This window comes from Thamnophis elegans, chromosome Z, assembly GCF_009769535.1.
Source record: "Thamnophis elegans isolate rThaEle1 chromosome Z, rThaEle1.pri, whole genome shotgun sequence".
Lineage (NCBI taxonomy): Eukaryota > Metazoa > Chordata > Lepidosauria > Squamata > Colubridae > Thamnophis > Thamnophis elegans.
In genome coordinates, this window is record NC_045558.1 from 24,415,457 (window position 1) to 24,441,424 (window position 25,968).

Below are 25,968 nucleotides of genomic sequence, written 5' to 3' on the forward strand. Positions count from 1 at the left end.
CTACACTGAATATAATCACTATGACACAAAATACATAAACATTGAAGAAATTGAAAACTGATGAAAGGGTGATGGGTTCCAAAGGATTGGGGACACTTCACTTTGAGGGGAGAGGTAGTATGAAAGGTTTCAGAAGGTGGAACCAGTCACTTCTGCATTTCCTTCCTCTGTCAGCATAATCATCTTCAGCTATGAGTTATTTTAGTTTTCCTTCTCTCATGGGTAAAATAGAAATCAAGATTCAATCAATTGATTTCACATAAACAGGCAGAAACATAGCCTTAATTTGTTTATTATAGTGATACTCCACATTTGGAAACGTAACAAAATACAAAATTAAACAAAGTAAAACATGAAAACAAATAAATAAAGTACAATGTACTAAGATTTTTTTAATTAATACAATTGTCAGAAAACCCGAAAACATATCCTCCAGTTTTACACATATCATATCTAGGTACAAAAGCCTAAACTTTACACATCTTGAAGCCTTCTAAAGTTATTGAGGCAAAATTTCCATGATCTGTCATCCTTGGTGGATTCACAAATTATTATCCTGAGATACTCTATATATATGGTTGTCCAGAGAAAAGGGAAATACTAAACAGCAAGGCTAATATGACAATCAAAAGCAGAAGGTGCAATTACATTTTCACATTAATCATTCACAAAACAGGCTCAAATAAATGTTCACCCATCAGATACCTAAGAGAAGTTGCTAGCAGTCCAAATTTTATATATATATATATATATATATATATATATATATATATACATACATACATACATACATACATACATACATACATACATATACATACACACACACACACACACACACATCACATGCAGCTTCCACCTTCACAAGATATCTTCAGTGAGAACTCACTACAGAAATAGTATCCAAACTGTAAGTTCTCAAAAATCACGAATCTGGTTTAAAGAAGGTGAAAGATAAACCGGGCACATTGTGTCAAATGGCTTTATAAGCAATTTGGGTTGATATCTACTTCAATTTTTTTAAAAAAAAAAAGTTTATAAAGTAGTAAATGTCTATTGCTCTAGCTCAAGATGTTGCATCCAGGTGGAACTACCAATTGATCCGTTAAGTCTCACTGATAGCTTTACATTGTATTTGATTGGGTGAAAGCTTCAATTAACAAGACTGTTCTTCCTTTGGCTCAACATCCCCCTTTTCACACTATTTCTGAAAGAACATCAACTCTGCAAAGCAAATTTGATATGGGAAAACTGTGGTGAGCTATTCCTGAAAATCACAACTTCATAATGAATATAAGATTAATGAGCCCTAGCTTTCAGAGTTTTGTTTAGGGAACTTCAGCTGCATGATGACATGACAAGGCATGTATGTTTGTCGAATACAGAAGAGGAATGTTACCCATAATGTTAACAGCATGTTCTTCTGAAAAAGAAAGTATTCTTCTGAATCCCCCCTATTTCCCACCAATTTCAAATTGCTATGCAATGTTCACTATGAAGCAATTTCAGTCTTTATTAGATCTTTCTTCCCTGTTTAAGAAGAAAAACAGTTTTAACTATGAATATGTAAATAAAGCAGCTATGCTGTGCTTAGGATGTAAAAAGAAAAGTGTACTTTTGAGTGTACCTGGATGCATATGTCCATACCAACTTAACTGATGCTAAAAGCAAAGAGACTGACCCTGGTGAAGGTTATCTACATGATCCACACAAAATACATAGTTGGTCTGAAAAACTCTGAAGAAGCCCAGTGCAGTGAACAGCCACCATTTAGTGCTTTTATTTTAATTATACAGTAACAATATCTTGGAAATATCTGCTTTGATAGATGTTAGGAATGATTATATACAGACAGAAATACATACAAAAAGTTTTTACATTAGAAAAAAGTAAATAAGAGTTCTTGTACATTATTAGAAAAAGCGGATAGATCATTGCTTGAGGAATGAATCAAGAACAAGACTTTTCAACACATTCTACGAATGTAGAGATCAAAATGGAAAGCTGTTAATACATGCATGAAGAGCCAGATTTTTGATATAATACTGCAGATTTTTACCATCATCTTAAATTTTCTTTTTTTTAAAGTCAAGTGTTCATTTAGGTGGTCTCTCCTTAAGTACAAAGGATCAGGGATGATATAACCAATTGCAATCAGGATGTTTAAAGACTGGAAAAAGCAGATTTCAAGAACTTGAGCTGTGGCAGGCTGCAGTGATTAAGAGGCCATATTCAGGAATCTGATGGTGCTGAAGTTACTGGCTAGCCAGCAACACCAGATCACATTCATTCAGTTAAGATCACTGCCTAGTGATAGTTTCTTTCACTTACACCCTTTGTATTCTATTAACATGAAGGTGGTGTAAGCTATGATTATGTGATACCTCACCTCTGCAGTGTCAAATACTTGCCAACACCTACTTGACGCAGATTTAAAGAGTCTCTTTATTTAGCAGCATGGAAAAGATGACAGTATTGGGTCCCCCCCACCAAGTCTGTGATGTTTTAAGAAAAAAAAATCTGTTTCTCCACCTCAAACTTGCACCACTCTAATTTTTCTTTTTTCTATAGGGGAAAAAGAAACCCCTGAGGCTTTTTATACTAGAATCATTAGAGGCAAATATAATACTGTTGGTTTCCAAAAAGAAGAAGAAAAAAAAAGCAAAATAAAATTAAGTTCTATTGAATATTTATGTACAAATTTGGTGCAATGAAAACATCAACATATTGTTTTAAGGCAGTAGTACTATTTTTCATTCATTTTCATATCTACTATAGGGATGGTCGGAATCCTGGAGCAGACCTAAAAAATAAAATTACAAGCAAGTATTAAGATAGAGGTTACAGAATTGTCCTTCACTGAACACAGTGGCAAATAACTATTAAGAATGGAACATCTCAATTTCTGTATGAATACAAAACAAAGGGGATTTTTAGTCATAAATGCAAACAAAGTGCTTGTTGACAACCCCTCTTAGCACTGAGATAATAGGAGTTTTAACTCTCTAAGTCTTGTTTGATCTATGTGTGTGACCTTTGGTAATGTGGCATTCTTCTGGCTCATCTTTGTAACTGGCTGTGGCAATACTATCTTGCTTTGGATCTCCTCCTTTCTCCAGGTCATTTCCAGATGGTGGAGGAAGAAATCAATCCCAAGACTCTACTTGTTTGTACGGCTTCTTGTAGCTTGATGCTCTCCTCATATATTATTTCTACAACTGCAAGTACTGAGTCAGGTTTCATCCATATACAGAGGATATCCCATCATCTTGAAACCAGGATAACCAGGAGATACTGTGAAAGTCTTATCTCAGTGACTTCTTGCTAATGATTGAAAGGAGAAAAATAAGACCGGGCTCAACCCTAGCTAGATTTAAGTGACTGAAAATTCAAGGGTCCTCCATTTCCAGAAACTATTCAAGGGTTTGGGAATTGCAGTTCCAGACAGAACTGCTCACTTCTCCTGGACTTGATCTTGCTCAAGGAACAGTGAGCAGTTAGCAGTTCCAGTCAGAAGGATTTTTCTGTAGATCCATTTTGTGCATCAAATATGCACCTTTTGCAGATTTGAAGTTCCTCTTCCTGGTCACTTACACTTTATGGTTGAACTTTTGCAATACACCATGCTTTTGGAAACCATTTATAAGCTAGGCCTGGTTCAGAATGCATGAGAATAAGTGGTTCTGAGTGCACTTTGGTTCAGCTGCACTAATTGTCAGTAGGCTTCTGGGCAAAAATTCAAGGTGCTGATCACCTATGGAGCCTTTTACAGCTTAGGGCCTGCTTATGTGTGGAGGCTATTTCGCTTGTGTTATGTCTGCACACTCTACCGTATTAGATCTAATAATATAGGCCTGCTCCATGCCATCATTAAACACTAATCTCATGGGGGTTGGAGATATGCTTTTCGGTGATCATATTTGCCCTATTGGATAGTATCCTATCTCCTGAAGTCTACACAGTCCTAATCTGATGTTGTTGTTTAGGAAAATCCTTCACCGAGATTCTTTCCATTGGGTCTTGAACAAGGGATTTAGGATCCTGAGCTGAAATCAGGATTTTATTCCTTAGCTGTTACCATCCCAATATAAATTGCTTTATTCCTTTGTTTTATTTCATGAAATTGTATGTTGCATTACTTATAAACTGAATATAAAAACAAATGAAATAGAAATGAGTTACCACAATTAACTAATGTCCAGTAACAGAGACATACTGATTTTTACAGCACAAATTTATCTCATTTAAAGGATTTTGTCATAATACATAAAATTAATCTGACTAGAAAAAATTGACTACTAGAAATATGTCTAGCACCTCAGAGGATATTTTCATAGACAGATTTTTAGTTCCTACTAAGTGTAGTTTAGCTCAAGATCCCTGGAATAAAAAAATGGACATCTGTGCATTAAACTGTAAAAATGCTAAATCCTAATAGCCAATTAAAGTCTAGAAGCCTTCAAACCATCCTTCAAGTTAATCCAAAGCGTAAGTCATTCATCATCCATCAAAAATTTTAATCAAGGCAGAGTGCTCCCCAGACAGAAAGAAGTCTCTCTGTGTATATACTAACTAGATTGCTCACCAGTTAAATGAGCAATTGAGATTGGCATATGGTGCTTACATAACAATTCATGGCATTGAAGGATAAGCGGAACAATGGCAGCATCAATACAGTTTAAAGGGCAATCATAACACAATGCAGAAGGGCATTTATGAAACGCTTCTGTTGCACTAGAAAGTCCTATCTTTAATGTCAAGGACAAACAAGATTTACAGAACACAATATATAGGGGGCCAAATGGGGTGATTGGGTTGGCAGATTTTAATCAGTAAGATGCAGAGATAAATTGTAGTGAATATCCATGCAGTAAACTTCATTCTGATATTCACATATGCAAGTGCAAATACACATGTATAATACCAAATGATATCCTACTTATATGCCTCATTATAAGTTGCATAATTAAAAAAATTAAAATACAAGCTACTGTAAATATTACAGTCATGATACAATGCATATAACTATAAGCAACCCTAGAAAGGGAAAACTTCCATAGAAGAGGCAAAATTAATGATTAAGGGGAATCTCTAAATATTTGTTGCTTTTAAAAACAACAAACTCATGTCACTTTTGTCTGGCCTGTTATAATAATGTCCCCTTCAACTTGTGTTATGTCATTACAGTGTGCATTTCCAAACTATTTCCAGGAGAGATAGTAATAGGAAATGGGAAATACCTAATGCACTTGGTTAACAATCCTTTGTTCATGACTGCTTATGCTGGAATACTGGTGCTTAACGATGTTCTTTGAAGTTCCGGCCATCCTAGCACCCCATAGTCAAATGATCACAATTTATGAAATAGGCTTGCACTTACAATGGTTGTAGTAAATGCAAGCCCATTAGTCATGTGATGCGATTTGCAATTTTTCTCGCTGGCTTCCCATAAGTAAAGTCAATGGGGAAGCTGGCAGAGAAGGACACAATTTACTTGGATCAGTTTCCCCCACCCATGTACTCCCTTCAAAGCCCTCCACACACCATGTGCCACCTGTACACGTTTGTGCACCCTCTTGAACCTCACACCATGCTTCCGCAGCTACTTGTGCAACCTCTCCAGCCACTTATGGACTGTTGCCAAGCCCAAGATTGTGCAACGCCGCCCTCACCACTTGTGCATCCTCAACAGCAGCCACTTACCTGCCTCCCAGCCTACTTCAAATTCACCTGAGATTTCCTCCGGGCTTTCCCATTGCCTTTGGTTGTTGAAACCTGGCAGGAAGGAAATGCTCACCCAATGACCCATGATCCTCAGCAATGGCAGTGTGTGCAGGGATTGCCATCATTAAGTAGTGTGGCTGCGTATTATTGCGCTTTATGACCACACGGTGATGGAAATTCAAATCCCAAATGCCATCATACTACACTAGTATTTTCTTTGAATTTATTCCCAGTCTGGCTCATCACAAATGTTTTGGGATTGTTGACTCCTACAATACTGAGAAAATAGTAATGTTTGAAAGTAAAAACTGAATAGTAGTCCATCAATAACATATGGGACTTTGGTACTTTTTGACCTTAGTTATTGCACTGATGATATTACCTAGTTTGGTAATGAAATATCTGTAAGAAGACTCACAGAGGACCAGGGACCTTACAGATCAACCCTGAGCCACTAACATCCCATTCCCTTCTATCGATGCTTAGTCTATTCTGTAATTAAGTTTTTCAGTTTAAAGACAATTATGGAAAACATTGCATTTTTCTTCCAGAATGTACAAGAATACAAACATATTTCTAAAAAAATGAATTCTTAGTTTCATTTAACAATGAAAGAATTTGGGAAACGTATATTCATTGAAGAATATATGGGAAAAAACGGAGAAATCCTTGCACAAAGAAACCACTCATGTGGAGCGGTCCACTTTCGAAGTGCTGCTGCATTCTTTCCTCCCCAAAGGACCAAAGCTAGAGTGAGGGTCACATGGAATGCATTATTAATGTATAATTACCATTTAAATGGAGAAAGAAAAGTTAAAGGGGGGGGGAGGGAGGATGATTTTTTTCCTCTAACAAAACAAGTCTGCAGTCATCTTAATTTAGAAATGTGTTAGCAAATTATTTCCCCTCTATTATGCATTCATGCATAAATATGAGAGAGAATTCCTTTCTCAAAATAGAGTAAGCAACTTAATCTACTGCTTATTTTATTCCTCTGTATCCAGGTGAAACATAAGTTGCTTATTTTAATTTTATGGTAAACTGTCCCTTACACTTATAACTGGGTCGTATATGCTACTGATGGCTCAATAATATTTATTTCTTTATATCTATTTTCTTTTTTTTACTCCTAAGCAACTGACACAGTCAAAATTCAACAGGCCTGAAGCTTTAAAATAGCTAACTAACCGTTTGGAGTTTAAAATGCCATAAATATACCAAGATTGTATTAAAAGCTCCCACAAAGTTGCACTTCGTTTTTTGTTTTTTAATTAACTGAACAAGACAGAATTGGATATTTTTGGATGCTAAGCATGGCTTTATATTAATCCCTGGTATGGTGCTTACTAGTGAAAACATACAAATACATGAATCTATTTTTTTCCAAATTGTTTTTCATTGTCCTAAAACAAATTACAGATTAACTCTATTATATATCATATTAATTATGTGTTATATGTGAATGCGGCCAAAATTTTGAATGTACAATATTGGATTAATGCTATGCCAAAGGCAAACATTTAACCCCAACACTTACATGGATTAGAAAACTGTATTCAGGCATTGAATAATATGTATGAAGAGATATTGGTTAAACCTGCCCCCATCACTTTACAAGCAGAATGTCTAATGACGCAGGAAAACTGCCTAACCTCACAATTTCACAAATTGCACTGCAGAACACTTAATGATATAGAAACAAATTGAATAAGAGGTTCCAATAATCAGCGATTTTCCTTTGCTAAATAGAATTTACATATCATGCTTTAAACACTGTTGAGACAAAAAGCTTTGGATAGAAATTATATTATACATACCATATTTTCTGCGTAGCTCATCACATTTCACTTTTCTTTCATGTTTCCTACAAAGGTTATTAACATTAGAGAATACAACAAATATTTAAGATGATGATGATTATAAAATAAAAATGACAAACTAGTGCTAATAATATTTGTTTAGCTATTACAAACAGGGAAAACCGATTACATCTACAGTCATTTCTATCCATAAATGCAATTATCAACTATATCAACACAAGTTACAATACAGCTGATATTGCAGCGTGATTTTCATGTCTGTAAATATTTCTGTAGCATCTGAATCAATCCTCAGTTCAAAGTTGTTTTCCCTCCTCCAAATTTTATCTGTATTGATTTCCAATGACTGAGCACACATAACAAATGTGGTATGAGTACCAACCAACCTTTTTAAATTTTAGCATGCAAAATAGCTTCTAAAATGAAAGGTTTTTTTGAAGGTAAAACAAATTGAATTCTAGATTATGGCACTTTATAGAAAGATTAAGAAAGTGTCAGTAAATATAATTCCGTATTACCTTGGACAGCAGAATATTTCAGAGACTAGTTTTTTTTCTAGTTTTCAATCAACCCCTTTTAATCAACTTCCCTGGGACTGATAATCTCAGCAGCTAAGGACTGCAGATCTGTTGTACACAATAGCTCAAAGCCAACAGTAAATTTTGTTTGACTTAGAGAGAACAAGAACCAAAAGATATCCATACCTCTGGCTTAGAATAGGCAGTGATATCTGTTTAATTCCCATAGGGTTTAGCAAGTAGATTCATTATAAATTCTTTCTTGAATTTAGTTATATCTAACTGATCTATGGATCGTAATCCTCACTTTATTTTTTTATTTTTATTTAAGATAAAAAATATAAGCAATTTCTACTATTGTTCTGAAAGTTATAAAAAGCAACCCCATGATCTACTTCATGAGAATTAATACTTGCCTAACATTGGCTTTTACTGACCATAAGGGTACAGTGGTTAGAATACAATATAAGTAGTCCTTGACTTACAACAGTGACCGTTCAAAGTTACAACAGCGCTGAAAAAGTGACATGACCGTTTTTCAGACTCATAATCGTTACAGCATCTCTAGAGTCATATAATCAAAATTTGGATGCTTGACAACTGGGTCATATTTAGGACTGTGGCAGTGTCACGTGACAAATAGCTTTTTCTACCTGCTGACAAAGAAATTCAATGGGGGGGCCAGATTCATTTAACAACCATGTTTACTAACTTAACAACTGCAGTGGTTCACTTAACAATTGTAGCTAGAAAATTCATAAAATGGGGCAAAACTCACTTAACAAATGTATCACTTAACAACACAAATTTTTGGCTCAAGTGTAGTCATAAGTAGAGGACTACCTGTATTGCAGGCAAACTCTGGCCATTGCCAAGAGTTCGATCCTGACTGTTTCAAGGCTGAGTCAGCCTTCCATCCTTCCAAGCTGGGTAAAATGAGGACCCAGATTGTCAGGGGGCAAGATGCTGACATTTGTAAATTGCTCAAAGAGGGCTATGAAGGACTGTGAAGCAGTATATAATCTAAAGGTGCCATTGCTCTTTATGGAAGTGGGCAGCAAAAAGAAAATACAAGTCACTCTTGTTATGACTTCTAATGGAGATTATTTTGCCTTTTGCATTTTAGAGTAAGACTGAAAGTGACACTGCTATGGAGTGGCTACAGTTAGGCCTTGACATATAACAGTTCATATAGTGATCACCAAAGTTACAACAGCACTGAAAAAAGTGACTTATGGCTGTTTCTTATAGCAGTTGCAACATCCTCGTGGACACATGATCAAAATTCAGACACTTGGCAACTGATTCATGATAGTTGCCGTGTCCTGAGGTCATGTGATCATCACCTTTCGCAACCTTGTGACAAGCAAAGTCAACAGGGAGGCCAGATTTATTTAACATCTTACCTAACCTAACAAATGCAATTATTTGCTTAACAACTGTGGCAAGAAAGGTCATTGAAGGAGTCAAAATTCACTCAGAAGCAGAAACTTTGGGCTGAATTGTAGTCATAAATCGAGGACTGCCTGTAATCTAATTTACTTCTTTCCTAGATTACTGCAACACAGTCTACATGTGTCTGGTCTTGAAGCCCATTTTGAAGCTTACAGCTAATCCAAACGGTTATAACCATTTCTTGATACCCTTGTGTGACAATATTGCTATGTCAGTTGTTTGGCTACCGATGGGCATTCAGATAAAATTTAAAGTACTGGTTATCAAACAATTTCAAAATAAAGAAACTAAATGTTTAATTTACACACACACACAATCTCTCTTCTCCATCTATTGCAGCAGTAAAGTTAAAAAAAGAAGGTAAGATGCTGAATTAAGGGAGCAATTCATTAGGGCTTCACCTCAGAAAAAAAATATGTCACAGAATACCCAAATACATGATTAATAGTGGTAGTAAGTGGTAGTAAGAAACAAGGCATTATTTTGATTGTATTCATTTTTAGCTTCAAAAACACATGGCTTTTCAATTTTATCTTCTTTCCGTCTACATCCTGATGGGCTTCACTTGATCTGGAATAACATTAAGCTTATCCCTTGGTTGATTAGGTGCAGTTAGCTTTTTTAATGCCTTCATAAGTATGCATTTTATTTGTTATTTTAACAGTCTCTTGGGAAAAATAATAGTAAGAGTTCCCATCTAGCCTTCAGGTGAAAGTCTCTATAATTTTAGATATTTTTCAAGGAGACAAAATACTTATCCAGCTGGCTCTTGTTCTATAAAACCACAGAACATTTCTGCAACTTTGTCTAAAAATGAAATGTATTTCACTATATTTGCCTGTGATTCTTACATACATGACTTTTTAAAAACTATACGTTATGGGAGCCTTTGGACAAAACATGTATTTTAAGAATATATTTATTTGATTTATATATTGGATTTCTATTTTCAGTGGCTACTAAATTAAAAAAAAACTAAAAACCATTTAACTAATGGTTAAAAACTAAAATTATTAATACAGTCAATTAATTAAAAGCTTAATGAAAGAGCTATGCCTTTATGATTTTTCTATGTGTACAAAGAAGGAAGCAATTTTTAACTTCCAAGAGAGTTTGTTCCATAGCCCACAAGCAATAGAACAGGTTTTCTGCTTCATTCCAGACTAACAATTGAGCATCTTCAAAAAGGCCTCTCTTGCAGATTAGTAATGGCTGCAAAGGTTTGCAACAAAAAAGGTACCCTGTAAACATTCAGGCACTGACTATTTGAGGAGGAGGTGAAATGAAACAAACAAACAAACAAATAAACTAGAGTTTTTGTTGTGCACCTGATCAATCCTACTCAACCAGTACAGTTCCCTGCAATCATCCTCTTTTAATGATCCCATAAGCCCTTGCTGGGTGGAGACTGGACAACTGAATGGGGCTGAATGTTTACTGGCCAGATGCCCTTCTTGTCATCAATGCGGAGTTTTTTTTCAACACATATATTCCACACATATATTTTTCAACACATATATGTCCAGAGAGAAATATCTGCTTCTATCTACGTTCGAATTCATAGCCTCCTGATTATGAGACGACCTACACCTTTAGGCCACAACCCACTCAGTGCAGATCTCTGCAATGCATGCACATAAAAAAGTATTATTTATCCTTATTTTGCTGTGCAGAACTGAATTCCAGCAGAATACAGTTAGTAGTTCTTGACTTATGACCACAATTGAGACCAGAACTTCTGTTGCTAAGCAATGCACTCATTAAGCAAATCCTATGGTTGTTAAGCAAATCATGTAGTCATTAAGCAAAATCTGGCTTTCTCTATTGACTTTGCTGGTTGAAAAACTTTGCTGGTTGAAAATAGTGATCATGTGACATGCAGCAGCCATTATAAATACATGCTGGTTGCCAAGGGCCCAAATTTTGATACATGACCGTGGGGATTCTATAACAACTGTCAAAGTCACTTTTTTCATGGTCACTTTAAAAGCTTGATAATTGGCTGTAACTCAAGGACTTCCAATAAAAAGAAGCAGAACTATGGCAGAGCTATTGACAGAATTTCAACCAATGAATAGCCCAGATTGTTCCAATTTATTTCCTGCCTCGCTTCCACTTCTGACCAGTAATAAACTTGGATCCTTGCTTGTAAGCCAACAAACTATTTTAAAGCTCAAAGCTTTTCACTAAGGACAGGCTGAAAGGCATCAGGAATCCTTTTGTTTCTGCAACCTAATAATGTTTTAGTAGCCAATACTTAAGATTTGCTAAGAGAGTGGTGTTACAGTTAAAAATTTCCAACTTACCGTTGAGCATGTTGCAGTTGTTTTTCTTCCCGATCACCAATAAATGTTTCTTCTTCTTCAACGGCTGCTCTCCTGAAAATGAGAAAATTTTCGTGAACATTTCAGAACAATTATATGTCCAGGTGGCGTTAAATTATTAAATTTATAACAGGGAATTATCCTATTTTTAATTTTACAGCCTCAAAGCATGCCCCTTTACAAACTGTAAACTAATCAGAAGTAATATCTGTATTGACTTACGATCAGGATGTATCTCAATCCCAGATTATCAAATGCTACTAAATTCACACTTCATCCTAAAATTTTAATTCAATTCTTAAATTAAATTAAACTTATTGTTCAGATTTAATGTACTCTAGATAAAGAGATTTGTTTTATATAAAAATGTACCTCATCTAATATACTCTTATGCATTCAAAGTGGATAATTTATCAGGATACTTGACAGCATAACAAACAGAATAATGAATCAGGCTAGTATTACTGAATTTATTTTTCTGTTAAGTAGAATAGTGGCCATTCTCTACTTTCAATCCGCATGGAAAAACAAATGTGAAAAACGATCAATAGAAAAATAAATATTTCTTAGCTATTACCTTTTGATTTGTTAAGACAAAATAGGAAATTTCATTTACTACTACTCTACTTTGACCATTTCAAGAAAGAACACTGACATCCAGTGGACATGTTATGTAAGAGATTACAGAATTATTCAAAAAATACCATGAATGTATATATCTAATAAAAATGATCTAGGGGACATTTGACTTGGTTTATTGGTATGCAAGTGTAGTTTAAAGATTAGTTTTCTCAACAGGTTTATATATAACACTGTATGTAAAGTTTACAATATCAATAGGGACTGAGATTTCCATCATTAAGCAGTATAGTCATACAGTGCCATGGCATGTTACTGCATCACAGTGACATTAATTACTGCCTTCCTCTTGTTGTTGTTAATCAAGGATCATGGATAATTAAGCTAGAATTCATATGACATGACTTGCAACTTCCTGCTAGCTTCCCAGAAAGTGAATGGAGAAGCCAGCAGGAAATCACAAGGTTTTGATGGTTTAGAAACAGGCAGGCAAATGAGTCCTATTGAGTTAAGCAAAGTGGAAGGTTTGTGGTGAGTGTATGTGGGATATGAAGGGGGAGCTGCTGTGTTGCATAAGTGCATGCTAGAAAGAGAGTGTTGTGACATTCCTTTATGGCCTCTTCCCAACTGGCTGCCCCATTGATTTTGACTGTGGGGATCCAGAAGAGGAGATTGCAAATGGCAATCATATGGCTAAAGGATGCAGCAACTATTTTAAGTGTGAACCAGTTGCCAATTGCCCAGATTGTGATCACACTGGGATGCTGGGTTGAGACCCCATCATAAACACTGTTTGTGCAGCACCAAACAGTTGTTGAACAAGTAGTTGTCAACCAATAACTACCTTTATATTATGTGTTTTTTTTTCTTTCAGGCTAACCTGCATATATAAGGGCAATTGAATGAGTACAGGCAGTCCTCGACTTATAACCCCAATTGAGTCCAAAATTTCTGTTAAGTGAGACATTTGTTAAATGAGTTTTACCCCATTTTACTACCTTTCTTGCCAGTTATTGTGAATCATTGCAGTTGTTAAGTTAGTCATATGGTTGTTAAGTGAATCTGACTTTCCCATTGAGTTTGCTTGTCAGAGGTGGCAAAAGATGATCACATCATCCCAGAGTAGTGCAACAGTTATAAATATGAGTCAGTTGCCAACCATATGAATTTTGATCACATGATTATCAGGATGCTGAAACGGTCATGACACCTTTTTCAGTGCCATTGTAATTTCCAAAAGTCACTAAATGAACTATTGTAAGTCGAGGACTACCTGTAATCCAGGTTTTACCATAGAGACCATCTTGAGAGATCCATTCAGGCATCTTTTAAAAAGCTGATTAATGTTTTCACAGTTTAACTGATAAGAAGAGGGGATAACACAATATTGTATATGCATTCTACCCCCAATTCTACATTTGTTTTCTCTAGGATAAATTATGGCCATCAATATTCTACTGAGGTTTAATTTCTCATGCTATGATCAGTTTTAATATTCTGGCAGTGTTATTGTAGTGATTTTTTAAATCTTGCTGTAAACCACCCAGTATCAGGTAATAACATATTTACTTTATAAATATGCTTCATTTTGCACACATTTGGAACGAAGAAAAAATGCTTCAAACAACATCTAATATACAGCCTCTGCCAAATATGAAATTAGTCACAGCTTTAAAATATATCATAGACAAATCAAATGTGGTAAGTCCCATTTTTACATTTTAAAGATTATTTTTTTTTTGTTGGACAGATATCACCGCACATTATTTTATTTTCTAAAATTCCTGTGGGGTCCAGAAAGGCTCCAGTGATATCCTTGGTAATAAAAATGATGTTAGCTAAAAGTTTTTTAATTGTCACTTAATAGGGAGTGAATTGCGCATTATATGTAAAGACTCTCTAAAATTATTCAGGTAGGAAAAGCCTGGCAGATGCCAAGAGAGATCTCTATGTGTGTAATATAATCAATCATGCTTAGAGCTCAGGTCTAATATTATTTCATTATATCTGTTGCATTTTTTCTGGCAATTCAAGATGATAATTATTCAAGATGCTATTTCTTTATTCATTATTTTCCCTAATTATGTTTTTTTTTCATTTAATTTTTTTCTTTTTCTTTCATTTAAATTTTTTCTTTCTAGCATGTAAATAGGGTCCTTATTGGTAGTCCTCAATTTACAACCACAATTGAAGCCAACATTTGTGTTGCTAAGCCAACATTTGTGTTGCTAAGCCAACATTTGTGTTGCTAAGCCAACATTTGTGTTGCTAAGGCAGTTGTTAAGTGAGTTTGGCCCCAATTTTCTGATCTCTTTTGCCACAGGTGTTAAGTAAATTAAGTTAAGTTATTAAGCAAATCTGGCTTCCCCAATTGAATTTGCTTGTTGGAATCAAGAAAATCTATTTAGAAAATATGGGTACCTTTCGGAACGCCGGCAACATCTGCGGTAGCAATAACAGCAGCAACAAATTATGAACACCAGAATAATGCCAACTACAACAGCTATAGTGATAATGATTGCTTCCAAACTTGCTGAAAATCAGAAGTAAAAAAATGTTAGAAAATGTTCTAATGTAGCCATTAGAAGAGTTTGTCCTGGAAAAAAGTGATTTATGTTCATTATGCTTACAGACATACTCTTATTAAGCACTGTTATGTACCTGTCTGGTAAAAGGGCAGATCCATCACTACAATATCTATTTGCTAAATTCAATTTGTTATGACTGTGCAGTTGCCCACTTTTAATAATCCATATATCAGTACAGTGTGTGTTCATTTATCACCTACTTCACATTAATAGGAAGATGTCACAAGATGCAAAAATGAAAGACTATGAAATCAATGGAACTGTAGTTAATGCTTAATGCTATGCCATAATACGATTTGTTTGTCTTTAGCTTATCACAGAACATCCCCCACCAAAAATATGAAGTTTATAAAAACCAGTGGAACAATCTCCAGATCACACCAGGCTGAAAACAAATCACCCTATGGGGAAACATAGTGCATGAACCAGACAAATATCATGTAGTTCCAAAATGCATTATAAAACAGTCATTTATAGATTAACAATATTTGTCTTTCATAAAATCCAATTTACAACCAATATTTCTGTTGTGGAGAGACTTCAGGGTGGTTAACAAATCTATAAACACATACTGAATATAAAACTGTAAAAATATAATTTACAATTGTTAACAAATACTAAAATCATATTAACATTTGAAAGCCAAATAAAAGCAATGCATCCTTACAAATTTTCTAAAAATTTAGAGTGGAGTCAAAAACATTAGAGGGCATGCTCAGAGCTGGAATGAATAGATAACAAGGTTCTTTCCTCTGTGCCAAAAAGAAAAAGAAAAAAAAGGGGGGGGGGGAGAGGCAGATTACAAGAGCATCTTTAAAAAGTCCCTTTCTGCTAATCCTAAGAATTGCATCAAATATAAGACACATTTCCCACATTTAGTCATTACAAAACTATTTTACTGCACTTGATGTTTCACATATATGTCAAAAAACCCTTATTGGCTGTATTTTGATATCATAATAACCCAGGCTGCACGAGCATTCTTTTCACCTCTGTACATCCTTTCTAAATTAATGGAAAGTTGGAAGGAAATTATTTAAGTGGGGTTGGGATTCTGTCTGTCCATCAGCAGGGTAACTGGAAAACAGAACAGAAGAGATCAGGTCTGGTATGGGAAGAAGTTGGCAAAAGTGTTGGCAAAAGAAAAATTGAGTTTGGAAATAAGCTGGATCAGGCCAAAGGTTGAAGAGATAAATAAACCTCAGTGCACCCAAATGATGACTGTTCCATTTTAAGCTTGTCACATTCCTGGCCACATGGTCCATTGCAGAGCATATAGTACACAACTCACTCTGTACTTCAAGTTCATATACATACATACATACATACATACATACATACATACATACATACATACATACACACATACACACACACACACACACACACACAGATAATCCATGAGCAGAGTTGAAACACATATGACATAAAGAGTATGTCTGACATACAGAGATACTATGAGCTATGAAATTATATAGACATCTCTTGAGCACCCATGAAGAAAAACAGCTAAATGCAGGTGAAAATCTTTATCAGAGTTTTTCTTGTTGTGATTAGAACAGTGAAGAGAGTGTACTTCTCCACTTCTGCTGCATCCACAGATAGCCAGCGAACAGCTATTTCGGATGACAGATATTTCCTTGACAAGGAACGTTTGGGGGAACTTTTGTAGGGCTCCTGTGAGGATTCTTTTAGGCATCTATTGGGTAAAGTCTCTTGGATTTGCTCTGGGTTGAACTCCAGTTTTGCAGGTCCTATGAAGTGACTGGGAAAATAGTTTTGCTACGTACCAGGGTGGACACCAAATTTGCAGATGATACTAAGTTGGCAGGATTTGCTAACACCCTTGAAGAGAGGATCAAGATCCAGATGGATCTTGACAGACCTGAACACTGGGACCTATCTAACAAAATGAAATTCAATGTAGAAAAAAGTCAAGTCCTACACTTAGGCAAGAAAAACCAAAAGTATACATATCAACTGGGTGAAACCAGGCTTGATAGCAGTGACTGTGACAGTGATCTTGGAGTCTTAGTGGACAATCAGCTAAATATGAGCCAGCAGTGTACAGCGGCAGCTAAAAAAGCCAATGCACTCCTAAACTGCATTAACAGAGGGATACAATCAAGATCAAGTGAGGTACTAATACCACTCTATAAAGCCTTAGTAAGACCACACCTAGAGTACTGCATCCAGTTTTGGTCACTGGATGCAGTTTTGGTCACCACATCAAAAAAGATGTTGCGACTCTAGAAAAAGTGCAGAGATGAGCAACCAGGGTGATTAGAGGATTGGAAAATAAAACATATGAAGAACGGTTACAGGAACTAGGCATGGCTACTCTAGTAAAGACAATGACCAAGGGAGACATGATAGCAGTGTTCCAATATTTGAGGGGCTGCCAAGGAGAGGAAGGGGTCAAACTATTTTCCAAAGCAGCTAAAGGCCAGACAAGGAATAATGGATGAAAACTGAATAAGGAGAGATTCAACCTGGATAGAAGGATAAATTTTCTGAGAGTGAGAACAATCAACCAATGGAACAGCTTGTCTTCGGACATTGTGGAACTTCATCATTTGAGACTTTCAAGAAGAGATTGGACTGTCATTTGTTAGAAATGATGTAGGGTTTCCTGAGTGGGTGGGGGTGGACTAGACGACCTACAAGGTCCCTACCAACTCTGTTAATCTGTAATCTATAAGTGTGGATTTTTAGCTAACTGATCCTGAAGAAGTGGACAGACTCCCTGCAGCTGTGAGATCTGCCACCTTTGTTCTGAACCCATGCCTTCCTGGGAACCCATGCCTCCCCTGTGCCTACATGATAAGGTCAAAGAGGATAATGCATGTCTGTAGGAAAGGAGATAGTAGTTCACTCCTTTTCAAGAGGCCTTCTTTGGACCCTACTTTGTTGGGCAACAATCACCCACCCTTTTTAGAAAAGTTGTTGAGAGGATGATAAGCATCTTTCTGGAGAATTATCTTTCACTCCTCATAGGGTACCAGTTACTCAGTCAGAGGTAGTATACAATATGGGTATCCTCCTGGCGTTGTAGCTCCTGCTTGAGGAACAGTGGCAGCTGTAACTAAGAGACCTTTGCACAAATTCATCTTGTATACCAGTTGGGCCTATTTGTGGATCATGAGACTCTATTTCATGGTCACTAATTTTTGTCTGGATTACTGTAATGAGCTCTACATAGGGCTGGCCTTGAAGTCTACATGGAATTTTGCTTGTTCGAATGCAACAATGCATGCAATTTGAGACACCTATAATTTGTCCACGTTATATCTCTGTTTCATGAGTTGCTATGGCTCTCAGCAAAATTCAAAGTGGTGTTATTACTTGTAAAGTCCCATATGGCATGGGACCAGATTATGTGAGTGACAGTCCCTGCATCAGGACAGCTATTCATTCCATTAGATTGGTTACGGCGAATTTGCTCTAAGTCCCCACTATTAAATATTGTCACCTGGCAGGACATAGAAAGCAATTTTTTTCTGTAGCTGCATCTACCCTATGGAACAGTCTCTCCCCTGAAATATGGAATACCTTTACCCTTCTTGCCTTCTGAAAGGCCATTAAGATCTGGCTATTCCATCAGATGCAGATAGAAGACTTCTGTAGTGTTTTTTAAGATGCTACTGATATGGCATGGAGGTTGTGTTAAAAGAGTTTTAATATTTTGTTTTTTTAACTGTGTGTTTGTTAAGCCCTATGGTGTTTTACACAATACTGATACCCATAATATTTTTCGAAATAAATAAACAGTGATCCCATCTCATAGGAGACAGTGAACTGAATGTTCTTCCATAAAGACATTGTAATTATGTTCTGGCCTATGTTAATCAACATATATACAAAATTACATACCCCAACATATTCCCCAGTAAGACTTTGTAAGTGAACACAACGATGATGGTGGCATTATTTTGTTTACAGGATAATCCATACAAGTAGAATTGTCACTGCACCAAAGGCACTGTGAGGAAAAAGAATGAAAAATAAAAACAAATTTATCAGGAAGTCTGAACCAAGCTTATTATTATATCAGCAGTTTTATCAAGATAAACCAAAGCTTTTAACCAAAGCTTTTACAAAATTATCAGTACCAGCAAAAGCCAAAATACTGGCAATTTGATCTATATAAATCCTTAAAGCTTTATTTTTTTCATTACATATTAATATTTATGTTCCATCTTTACTGCACTATTCCAGATAGTTTACATAATACTCTTGCCTCCTATTTCCCCAACATCCCTGACACAGATTAGGCTTAGATTGTCTGGCTCAAACACCCAACCAGTGTCCATACCTAAAAGAGGAGTAAAATTTGGAATTTTTTGTATGAAATCAGGATCTTAAAACTATAACAAAGTATCAGAAATGTTTTGTCCCATAAACACTTTAAACAGATTGAATGAAATTATGCCATATTTCATCTTGATTTACCAAGATACCATTTTTAAAGGCTAGCAAGCTATAACAGCTAGCACATTTATCTTACAGGTAGTCCTTGACTCATCATAGGTGAGATGAGAACTTCCTAAGCAAAGCAGTCATTAAATTGCACACAATTTTATAATCTTGTTTGCTCGAGCCATTAAGTGAATCACCATAATTATTAAGCAAATCTCTCTGGTCATTAAATGAATTCAGTTTTCCCCACCAATTTTGCTTATTGGAAACCCCCTAGGAAAGTGATCACATTATCTCATACCCTTGCAATTATTGTAAATACATGCTAGTTGCCAAGCACCCAAATTTTGATCATGTGACTGGGGAGGACAACAACACAGCAGCATAAGTAAGAGTGAAAACTGGCCATGTCACTTTTTTTTCCAGTCTCAACTTAAAATTGTTCTTAAAACAAATAGTCTAAGTCAAGGACTACTAGTAATTGATTTGTTTCAGGCCAACTTCCTTAAATTAACCAGAAAAAATTTAAAATGCAAGTAGTCCTTAGCTTATGACTAGCAAATGTTCAAAGTTACAATGGACTCCTAAAAATTACAAGTTGCAAAGTTCAGACAGCCAGGCCCCCTTCCCCATAATCACATGACTGCATTTGGGATTTCATCAACTGGCTCCTTACTACCATTTGCAGTGTCTGTAATTTACACTTTTGCCAAAAATCACCCCACAGAGAATAATGGGTTTACTTAACAATTGTGTCATTCACTGAATAACTATGGCGTTTGCTTAATGTTCAAGGTAATGCATTTAATAATTTCTTTTTAAATGGTTGTAAAATCTGATTAACTAAACAATTATCACTTTACAACCATCATGACTTATGCTCATAATCAGCAAACTCCATTTCAATTGTAAGTTGAGAACTTCCCATTCTTTATCTTGGTAGCTAAAAATGCATTTTATACTAATCTGAGCAAGAAATAAAATGTATTTCTCATGAATTCAGATTATAGTGGCTTTGTTTATAAAATTATTCCATTGAACAATTTTATTTATGGACATTGCTATGATGAAATCCAGATATATCTTTTCTAAGAACAATGCTGGCAAGGCTGCAGTAGTTTCCCTGCTGCATTTATCATTCAATTATCAACACAATTATCATCATCCCCGGAATTCAGGACTTAAATGATTCTAAAACATTTATGTTGCTTTAACAATTTCAATGTGGCTTAGAAGGTATGTGTTCTGAAAAAATTCAGGCTGCATAGATACCATTTTTATCAGAAAATTTTATCAGTCTTCTTTCCTTTTTCTACACTCTTTTATAGATTTATATCTGTAAAATAAATAACTTGGGCTGAGCAAGAAAAGGGAGAATTTTAAAACATTACTAACAAAGTAATGGTTGTTTACTTGGCTGTTGCAATGACAGGCTTTTCTGGAAAAGATTAGCTGTTCTGCTTGCTGAAAAAATGGGGTCAAACAACTCAAGGACCCTGCCTTAATTAATCCACTCATGAATGAGGAGAATTCGGCATTATTCAAGTTTCCACAATTTCATATCCTAATTTCTTATTCCTTGACACATAACCAGATTAATGAAACATGATGTGATTCTTGCTTGCTGGCTATATTCTGTGTTAGGACCTTTCCACCCTCTTTTATCAATGATGTTCTCGCCTATTTTATCACTGTGTTTCTCTTCTAATATATTCGGGATAAATGCTGCAGTCAAATAATAAGGTCACTGTTATAAATTAAGCCATTCTATGTAAAGATTTATTATTTCTCTGAAATCATTTTTAAAAAACTAAATATGATCTCAACTAAACAAGTGTTTATAAATGAACAGTTCACAATCCAACTTCAGGAAAGTGAAATAAAAATCAATATTGATTTTAAGCCATTATCAGAATTCACCTAGACATGAAATAACCATTAAATGAATTCATGCCAAGAGATTTATTTTTAATTAAAAAATACACAATATTGGTAGTCCTCAAGTTATGACTGTAATTGTTCACAAGTTCAGTCATAAGTCATTACAATTGTCAACCCGGATATCACATGACTGGATCCAATTTTACAACTTTTATTGCAGTTGTTAAGCAAACATTGTGAGATAATTGTTAAGGTTGGGCACCATCTAACGAAATGGTAAATTGGGCGCTAGCTAACAAAATGAAATTCAATGGTGAAAAAAGTAAAGTTCAACATTTAGGCAAGAAAAACAAAATGCACAGGTAGAGTATATGTGGTACCTTGCTGAATAGTAGTAACTGTGAGACACATCTTGGAGTCCTAGTGAACAACTAGCTGGTCTTTGCGCCTGTCGGAGTGCTGGAAACCTGAAGACCAACTGGCCGGTGTGTGCATCTTTGTAAGTGCCGGAAACCCAAAGACTAGTGGCCAGTACTTTGGCGAGCATGAAGATCAGGTGGCCGGCGTGTACATGCACCCCGTCAGCTGGTCTTTGGATTTCCGGCACTCCAGCAGGTGCAAAGACCAGCACGTGCACGCCGGAAACCAGAAGAGCAGCTGGCAACGGCGTGCATGCCTAGAAAGGGCTCGGCGTGCCACCTTAAAAAAGTAACTTTGAATCATTGCAGCATCTCCAGTGAAAATTGTCATTTTGCAACTAGTATGTATTTACGAAGGTTGCGGCAGAAATACAAGAGTTACAGTAATCTCGATGGGTTTGCATCTATTGTAGTTTCAAAATCAGGTCATAAGTAACCAGTTGTAAGTTATGGATTACCTGTAGTCACATTTACTCCAGTTTTAAAATACATTGCATATTCAACACATTCGTTTATAGAATTCAGAGAGACAACTTTTCTTTCATGTTATGACAAGCCATGTTTAGTAAATCATTTACAAATTCATTTTTATCTCAATCCTTGATTCCCACCCCCTCCTCCTTTCAGACTTTTTACAGTTTGCCTTCATGTATAATTAAATATATTAAGATTTGGTAACAAATCACAGCTTGTACAACCAACTGGGTAAAACTGAAATTGTGATTTAACACAATTTCAACAGAAGGATTAGGAGCCCACACAGGAAGAATAAATTTGAAGTTTCAATCACTAATTACCAATGGCTTACTCCTAGCAATGAAATAGCTTTTTCCCCAAAAATATTTATGACACCTTCTTTACATTTGAAAACTCAGCAGGAAGCTGTCAGCTACCAGAGATAAAAAGAAACGTAACTCAAAACTGCATTTTTATTGTATTCTAAGGAATGGTAACCATAACAGAGAACTGACAACTGCTGAATGAGGTAGAAATACAAATTCATAATTTATAACCAGCCAGATCTCAAACCTTTTGTGCTCTCCTTGCATCTGTACCCCCTTTGAAAATTTGGATTTCTTATCTATCCCTCAGTGGCCAAATATAGCAATCTTTATATTATCTGCAGTCTTTTGTTCATATAAGCCCACCACTGTAGGCTGAAAATGTTTAAGTCACTGAGTTCTAAATGTTGTTGTCTTATAGTTGCCCGTGACCTATTGTTTACTGATATCAAACAAAAAAATGTTTGCATTTTTAAAAAAAGTCCTTGCCCATAAAATACAGAAAAAATATTTAAATTTTTCCCTTGGTTAAATAAAAATGAAAATACTTACTGCAGTATTTTTTATACATGCTTCACATTTCATTCCAGTAAATTCAGAACATGCTGAAAAAAGAATAAAAAAATGGAAGAGAAAGTTTAAATCTGAAAGTTGTAGATTTTCTGACAAAAATTTACAGATACAGAAACAAAGGCTTTTAGGTTCTAGACAGTGAAAATTTCAAATATATATAAATACTTCAAAAGCGAATGCTTTTCAGGATTCTAGGCTTTAGGAAGACTTTTGTTACATAAATTTCAAGTACATCTAAATAAAGCACTGTTATTGAGTAGCAAAGCAGATTTTATAGTAAATTCCAAAACTGTAACATAATATGCTCAAAGTTAAGTTGTGAAGCATATTCAATGTATATCTGCAGTGTTATACGAAAATAATAACTAGAAAAAAATGAAAATATTTACAAACATTGCAAGCAGCATTTTCTAGTGATTTTTTTAGCCACAGAAGTCTTAAGAACTGCAACCATTTCAGGAAAATTTCCGTGTAAAGTCATTAAAGACTAACTTATACTTACAATTTTACAACATTTTGCTTGGGTATTTTAAATAGTTGATATATATTTTAAATGGAAACTTCTGCAGAAACGCAGTGATCCAAGAACTACAGAGGAACATAAAAGTAGACTGCATCTGCCATGTCATAGGCAGATTAACATGCCTTTTTCGTTCTGAAATTCCTCCCTTTCCTGCCCAACACTTTTAACTATAAAAAACTCAAGCCACTTTAAATGGCCTCTAGATCAGGTTTCACTGACACCCACATTAACTGAAATAAGGACTGATGTACAGTCAATGTGATAAGGAGAAGCAGAGATTTCAATCTCCTTGCCACCTTCCAAGAGCATCCTTCCACTGCTGCCACATTGGGAGGGAAAGGGCAGGATGAGGCAGAGACAAAGCCCTTGTTCTCTAGAGTCACTAGTTGGAGTACTAAACCAAGACTGTTTTGGGAAAAGAGAGCACAAGCTGAAAAGAATTTTTTGTGGTTATCTACCAGGAAACCCTGGCAAAGTGGAACATGTTTCTCCATGCAAGGGAGAGTAGAATACCATCTTGCCCAAGCAATAAAAGATAGTTGCAATCTGTATGCAGCAGCTGGCAGCTCCACTTTCCCCCTTGAATCCTGCTGCTTCGTTCTCCTTCAAGCAGTCTCTTCAGAATCCCAAGATGCTTTTTCCAAAAAGCAGCTGCCTTTTTTTTTCTTTTGAAAACATTTCATTTACAATCCAAGAAGTTTCCAGAATTAAAGAGGTTTCTTGGATGAGAAACAAAATATTTTCAAAAGAAAAAAAACCACAAGTCAAGCTGCCTTTTGAAAAACGCATCTTTAGGACAACCATGACCTTGATGATTGAGAATCTTCACAGATCTTTCTGCAGAGGCATTTTTTATCCATCACCCCAAGAGCTATGCCCAGATGGGGGTTCCTGAGGTAATACTCTTACTCCTTTTTGCATCAACATCCCCCCTTCAATTCTGCACATCCCAAATGTGGTCCTCTTTCTGCCCCAAGCAGGCCACCTTCTGCCTGTGTCAGTCCTATAGTTGTATATTCTTGTCAAATTTAGTCTGCTTTCCATTAAAACTAATCTGAACCAATTTTTCAGGAAACAGTTATGAAAGGAAGAGACATAGCTAATGGAAGACATAATTTTTCCTTAAAGAAAATTGCTAATAACATTTTTATTTATTGATAATTATAGAAAGAAAATAATAACTTAAAAGACATGTTAAAATGTTTTTCTTATAATTGTTGTGAAGAATATAAGAAGTCATTCTGTATATATATATATTATTTTTCCTGTTGCACTTTTAGCTTAGTTTTTCACTTTTTTTCTGTATTAACTCTTTTCTGTATAAAATATTTTATTCAATTTTCACATTCCATTTGCAATCATTTATATACAGGGTATTTACTATAAGAAAAGAAAAAAAAAGAAAAAGGGAATAAAACGAACAAATAAAAAGGAAACACAACTCATCATTCACAACCCCACCTAACCCTTGCATCCTCCATACACCCCATCTACCCCCTCCAACTTTCCTTTCTCCCTCTAACACTCCCCTCCTACTTCCCTTTCCCCTCAAACCTTCCTTCTCCCCTTACTCCCCAGACACCCTCCTTACATTCCTCTTACTCCTTACATTCCCCTTACTCCTTCCTTACTCCTCCCTCTTCCTTCCCTCTACCTCCCTCCTTGGTGTATGCCTTTATTCGAGTATTGTTTGATCTGATAAAAGTAAAGTGAACCAAGGAAAATAATAATAATAATAATAAAAAAAAGAACCACCGTATATACACCGTATATAAAAGAACCACCGTATATAAATACATTCTTGTTCTTATTAAAACTATATTAACACCCCCCCACCCCACCCCCCACAATCCCCATCCCTAATCCTCCCGACTTCCCAGGGCCCACACCTGGCACTACCTTCTATCTAAAATATCTTGTATACATATGGATTAAAAAATAAAAGTAATATATAAAAAAAAAAAAAACAAAACCACACAAAAAAAAAAAAAAAAAAGGAAAAAAAGAAAAAAAGAAACCACTCTTTGTGTTGATCTCAGCCCCCCATCTTTATCTATGCTTAAATAGTATAAATCATTCTATCTATATTTTATTCTCATCTCTTACTTCTTTGCTATTTACCCCGACCTTCTGTAGGCTCTCCCGTTCCCTTCCTAAACCTTATGATCCCTTCCAATAAGATTTAAGCAACGTGGTTCATGCCATATATTCAAATATAACTTTACAGACAAGTAATCAAACTTTCCCTTCTAGTAAAATTTAAACAACGTAAGTGATCTTTCTTTACCCCTTTTTCAAACAGTAATTCAAAATAATCTAACCAGATTTCCCCTTCTTAATAAAGTTAAGCAGCGTGGATCAGA

General features: G+C 35.6%; 1 protein-coding gene across 1 annotated transcript in view; it reads right to left on the minus strand.

The window, feature by feature from the left end:
* Window positions 1–276: 276 nt before the first annotated feature.
* LOC116520989 (pituitary tumor-transforming gene 1 protein-interacting protein) overlaps window positions 277–25,968 on the minus strand; it is a 29,620-nt gene continuing 3,928 nt past the window's right edge. The window contains exons 2-7 of the mRNA XM_032235555.1: window positions 23,062–23,114; window positions 18,882–18,990; window positions 14,842–14,953; window positions 11,824–11,895; window positions 7,542–7,588; window positions 277–2,803 (exon numbers count right to left, since the gene is read on the minus strand). Coding sequence (XP_032091446.1) covers window positions 2,754–2,803; window positions 7,542–7,588; window positions 11,824–11,895; window positions 14,842–14,953; window positions 18,882–18,990; window positions 23,062–23,114 — 443 coding nt within the window. The 3' untranslated portion in view covers window positions 277–2,753. The remainder of the gene's footprint in view (window positions 2,804–7,541; window positions 7,589–11,823; window positions 11,896–14,841; window positions 14,954–18,881; window positions 18,991–23,061; window positions 23,115–25,968) is intronic.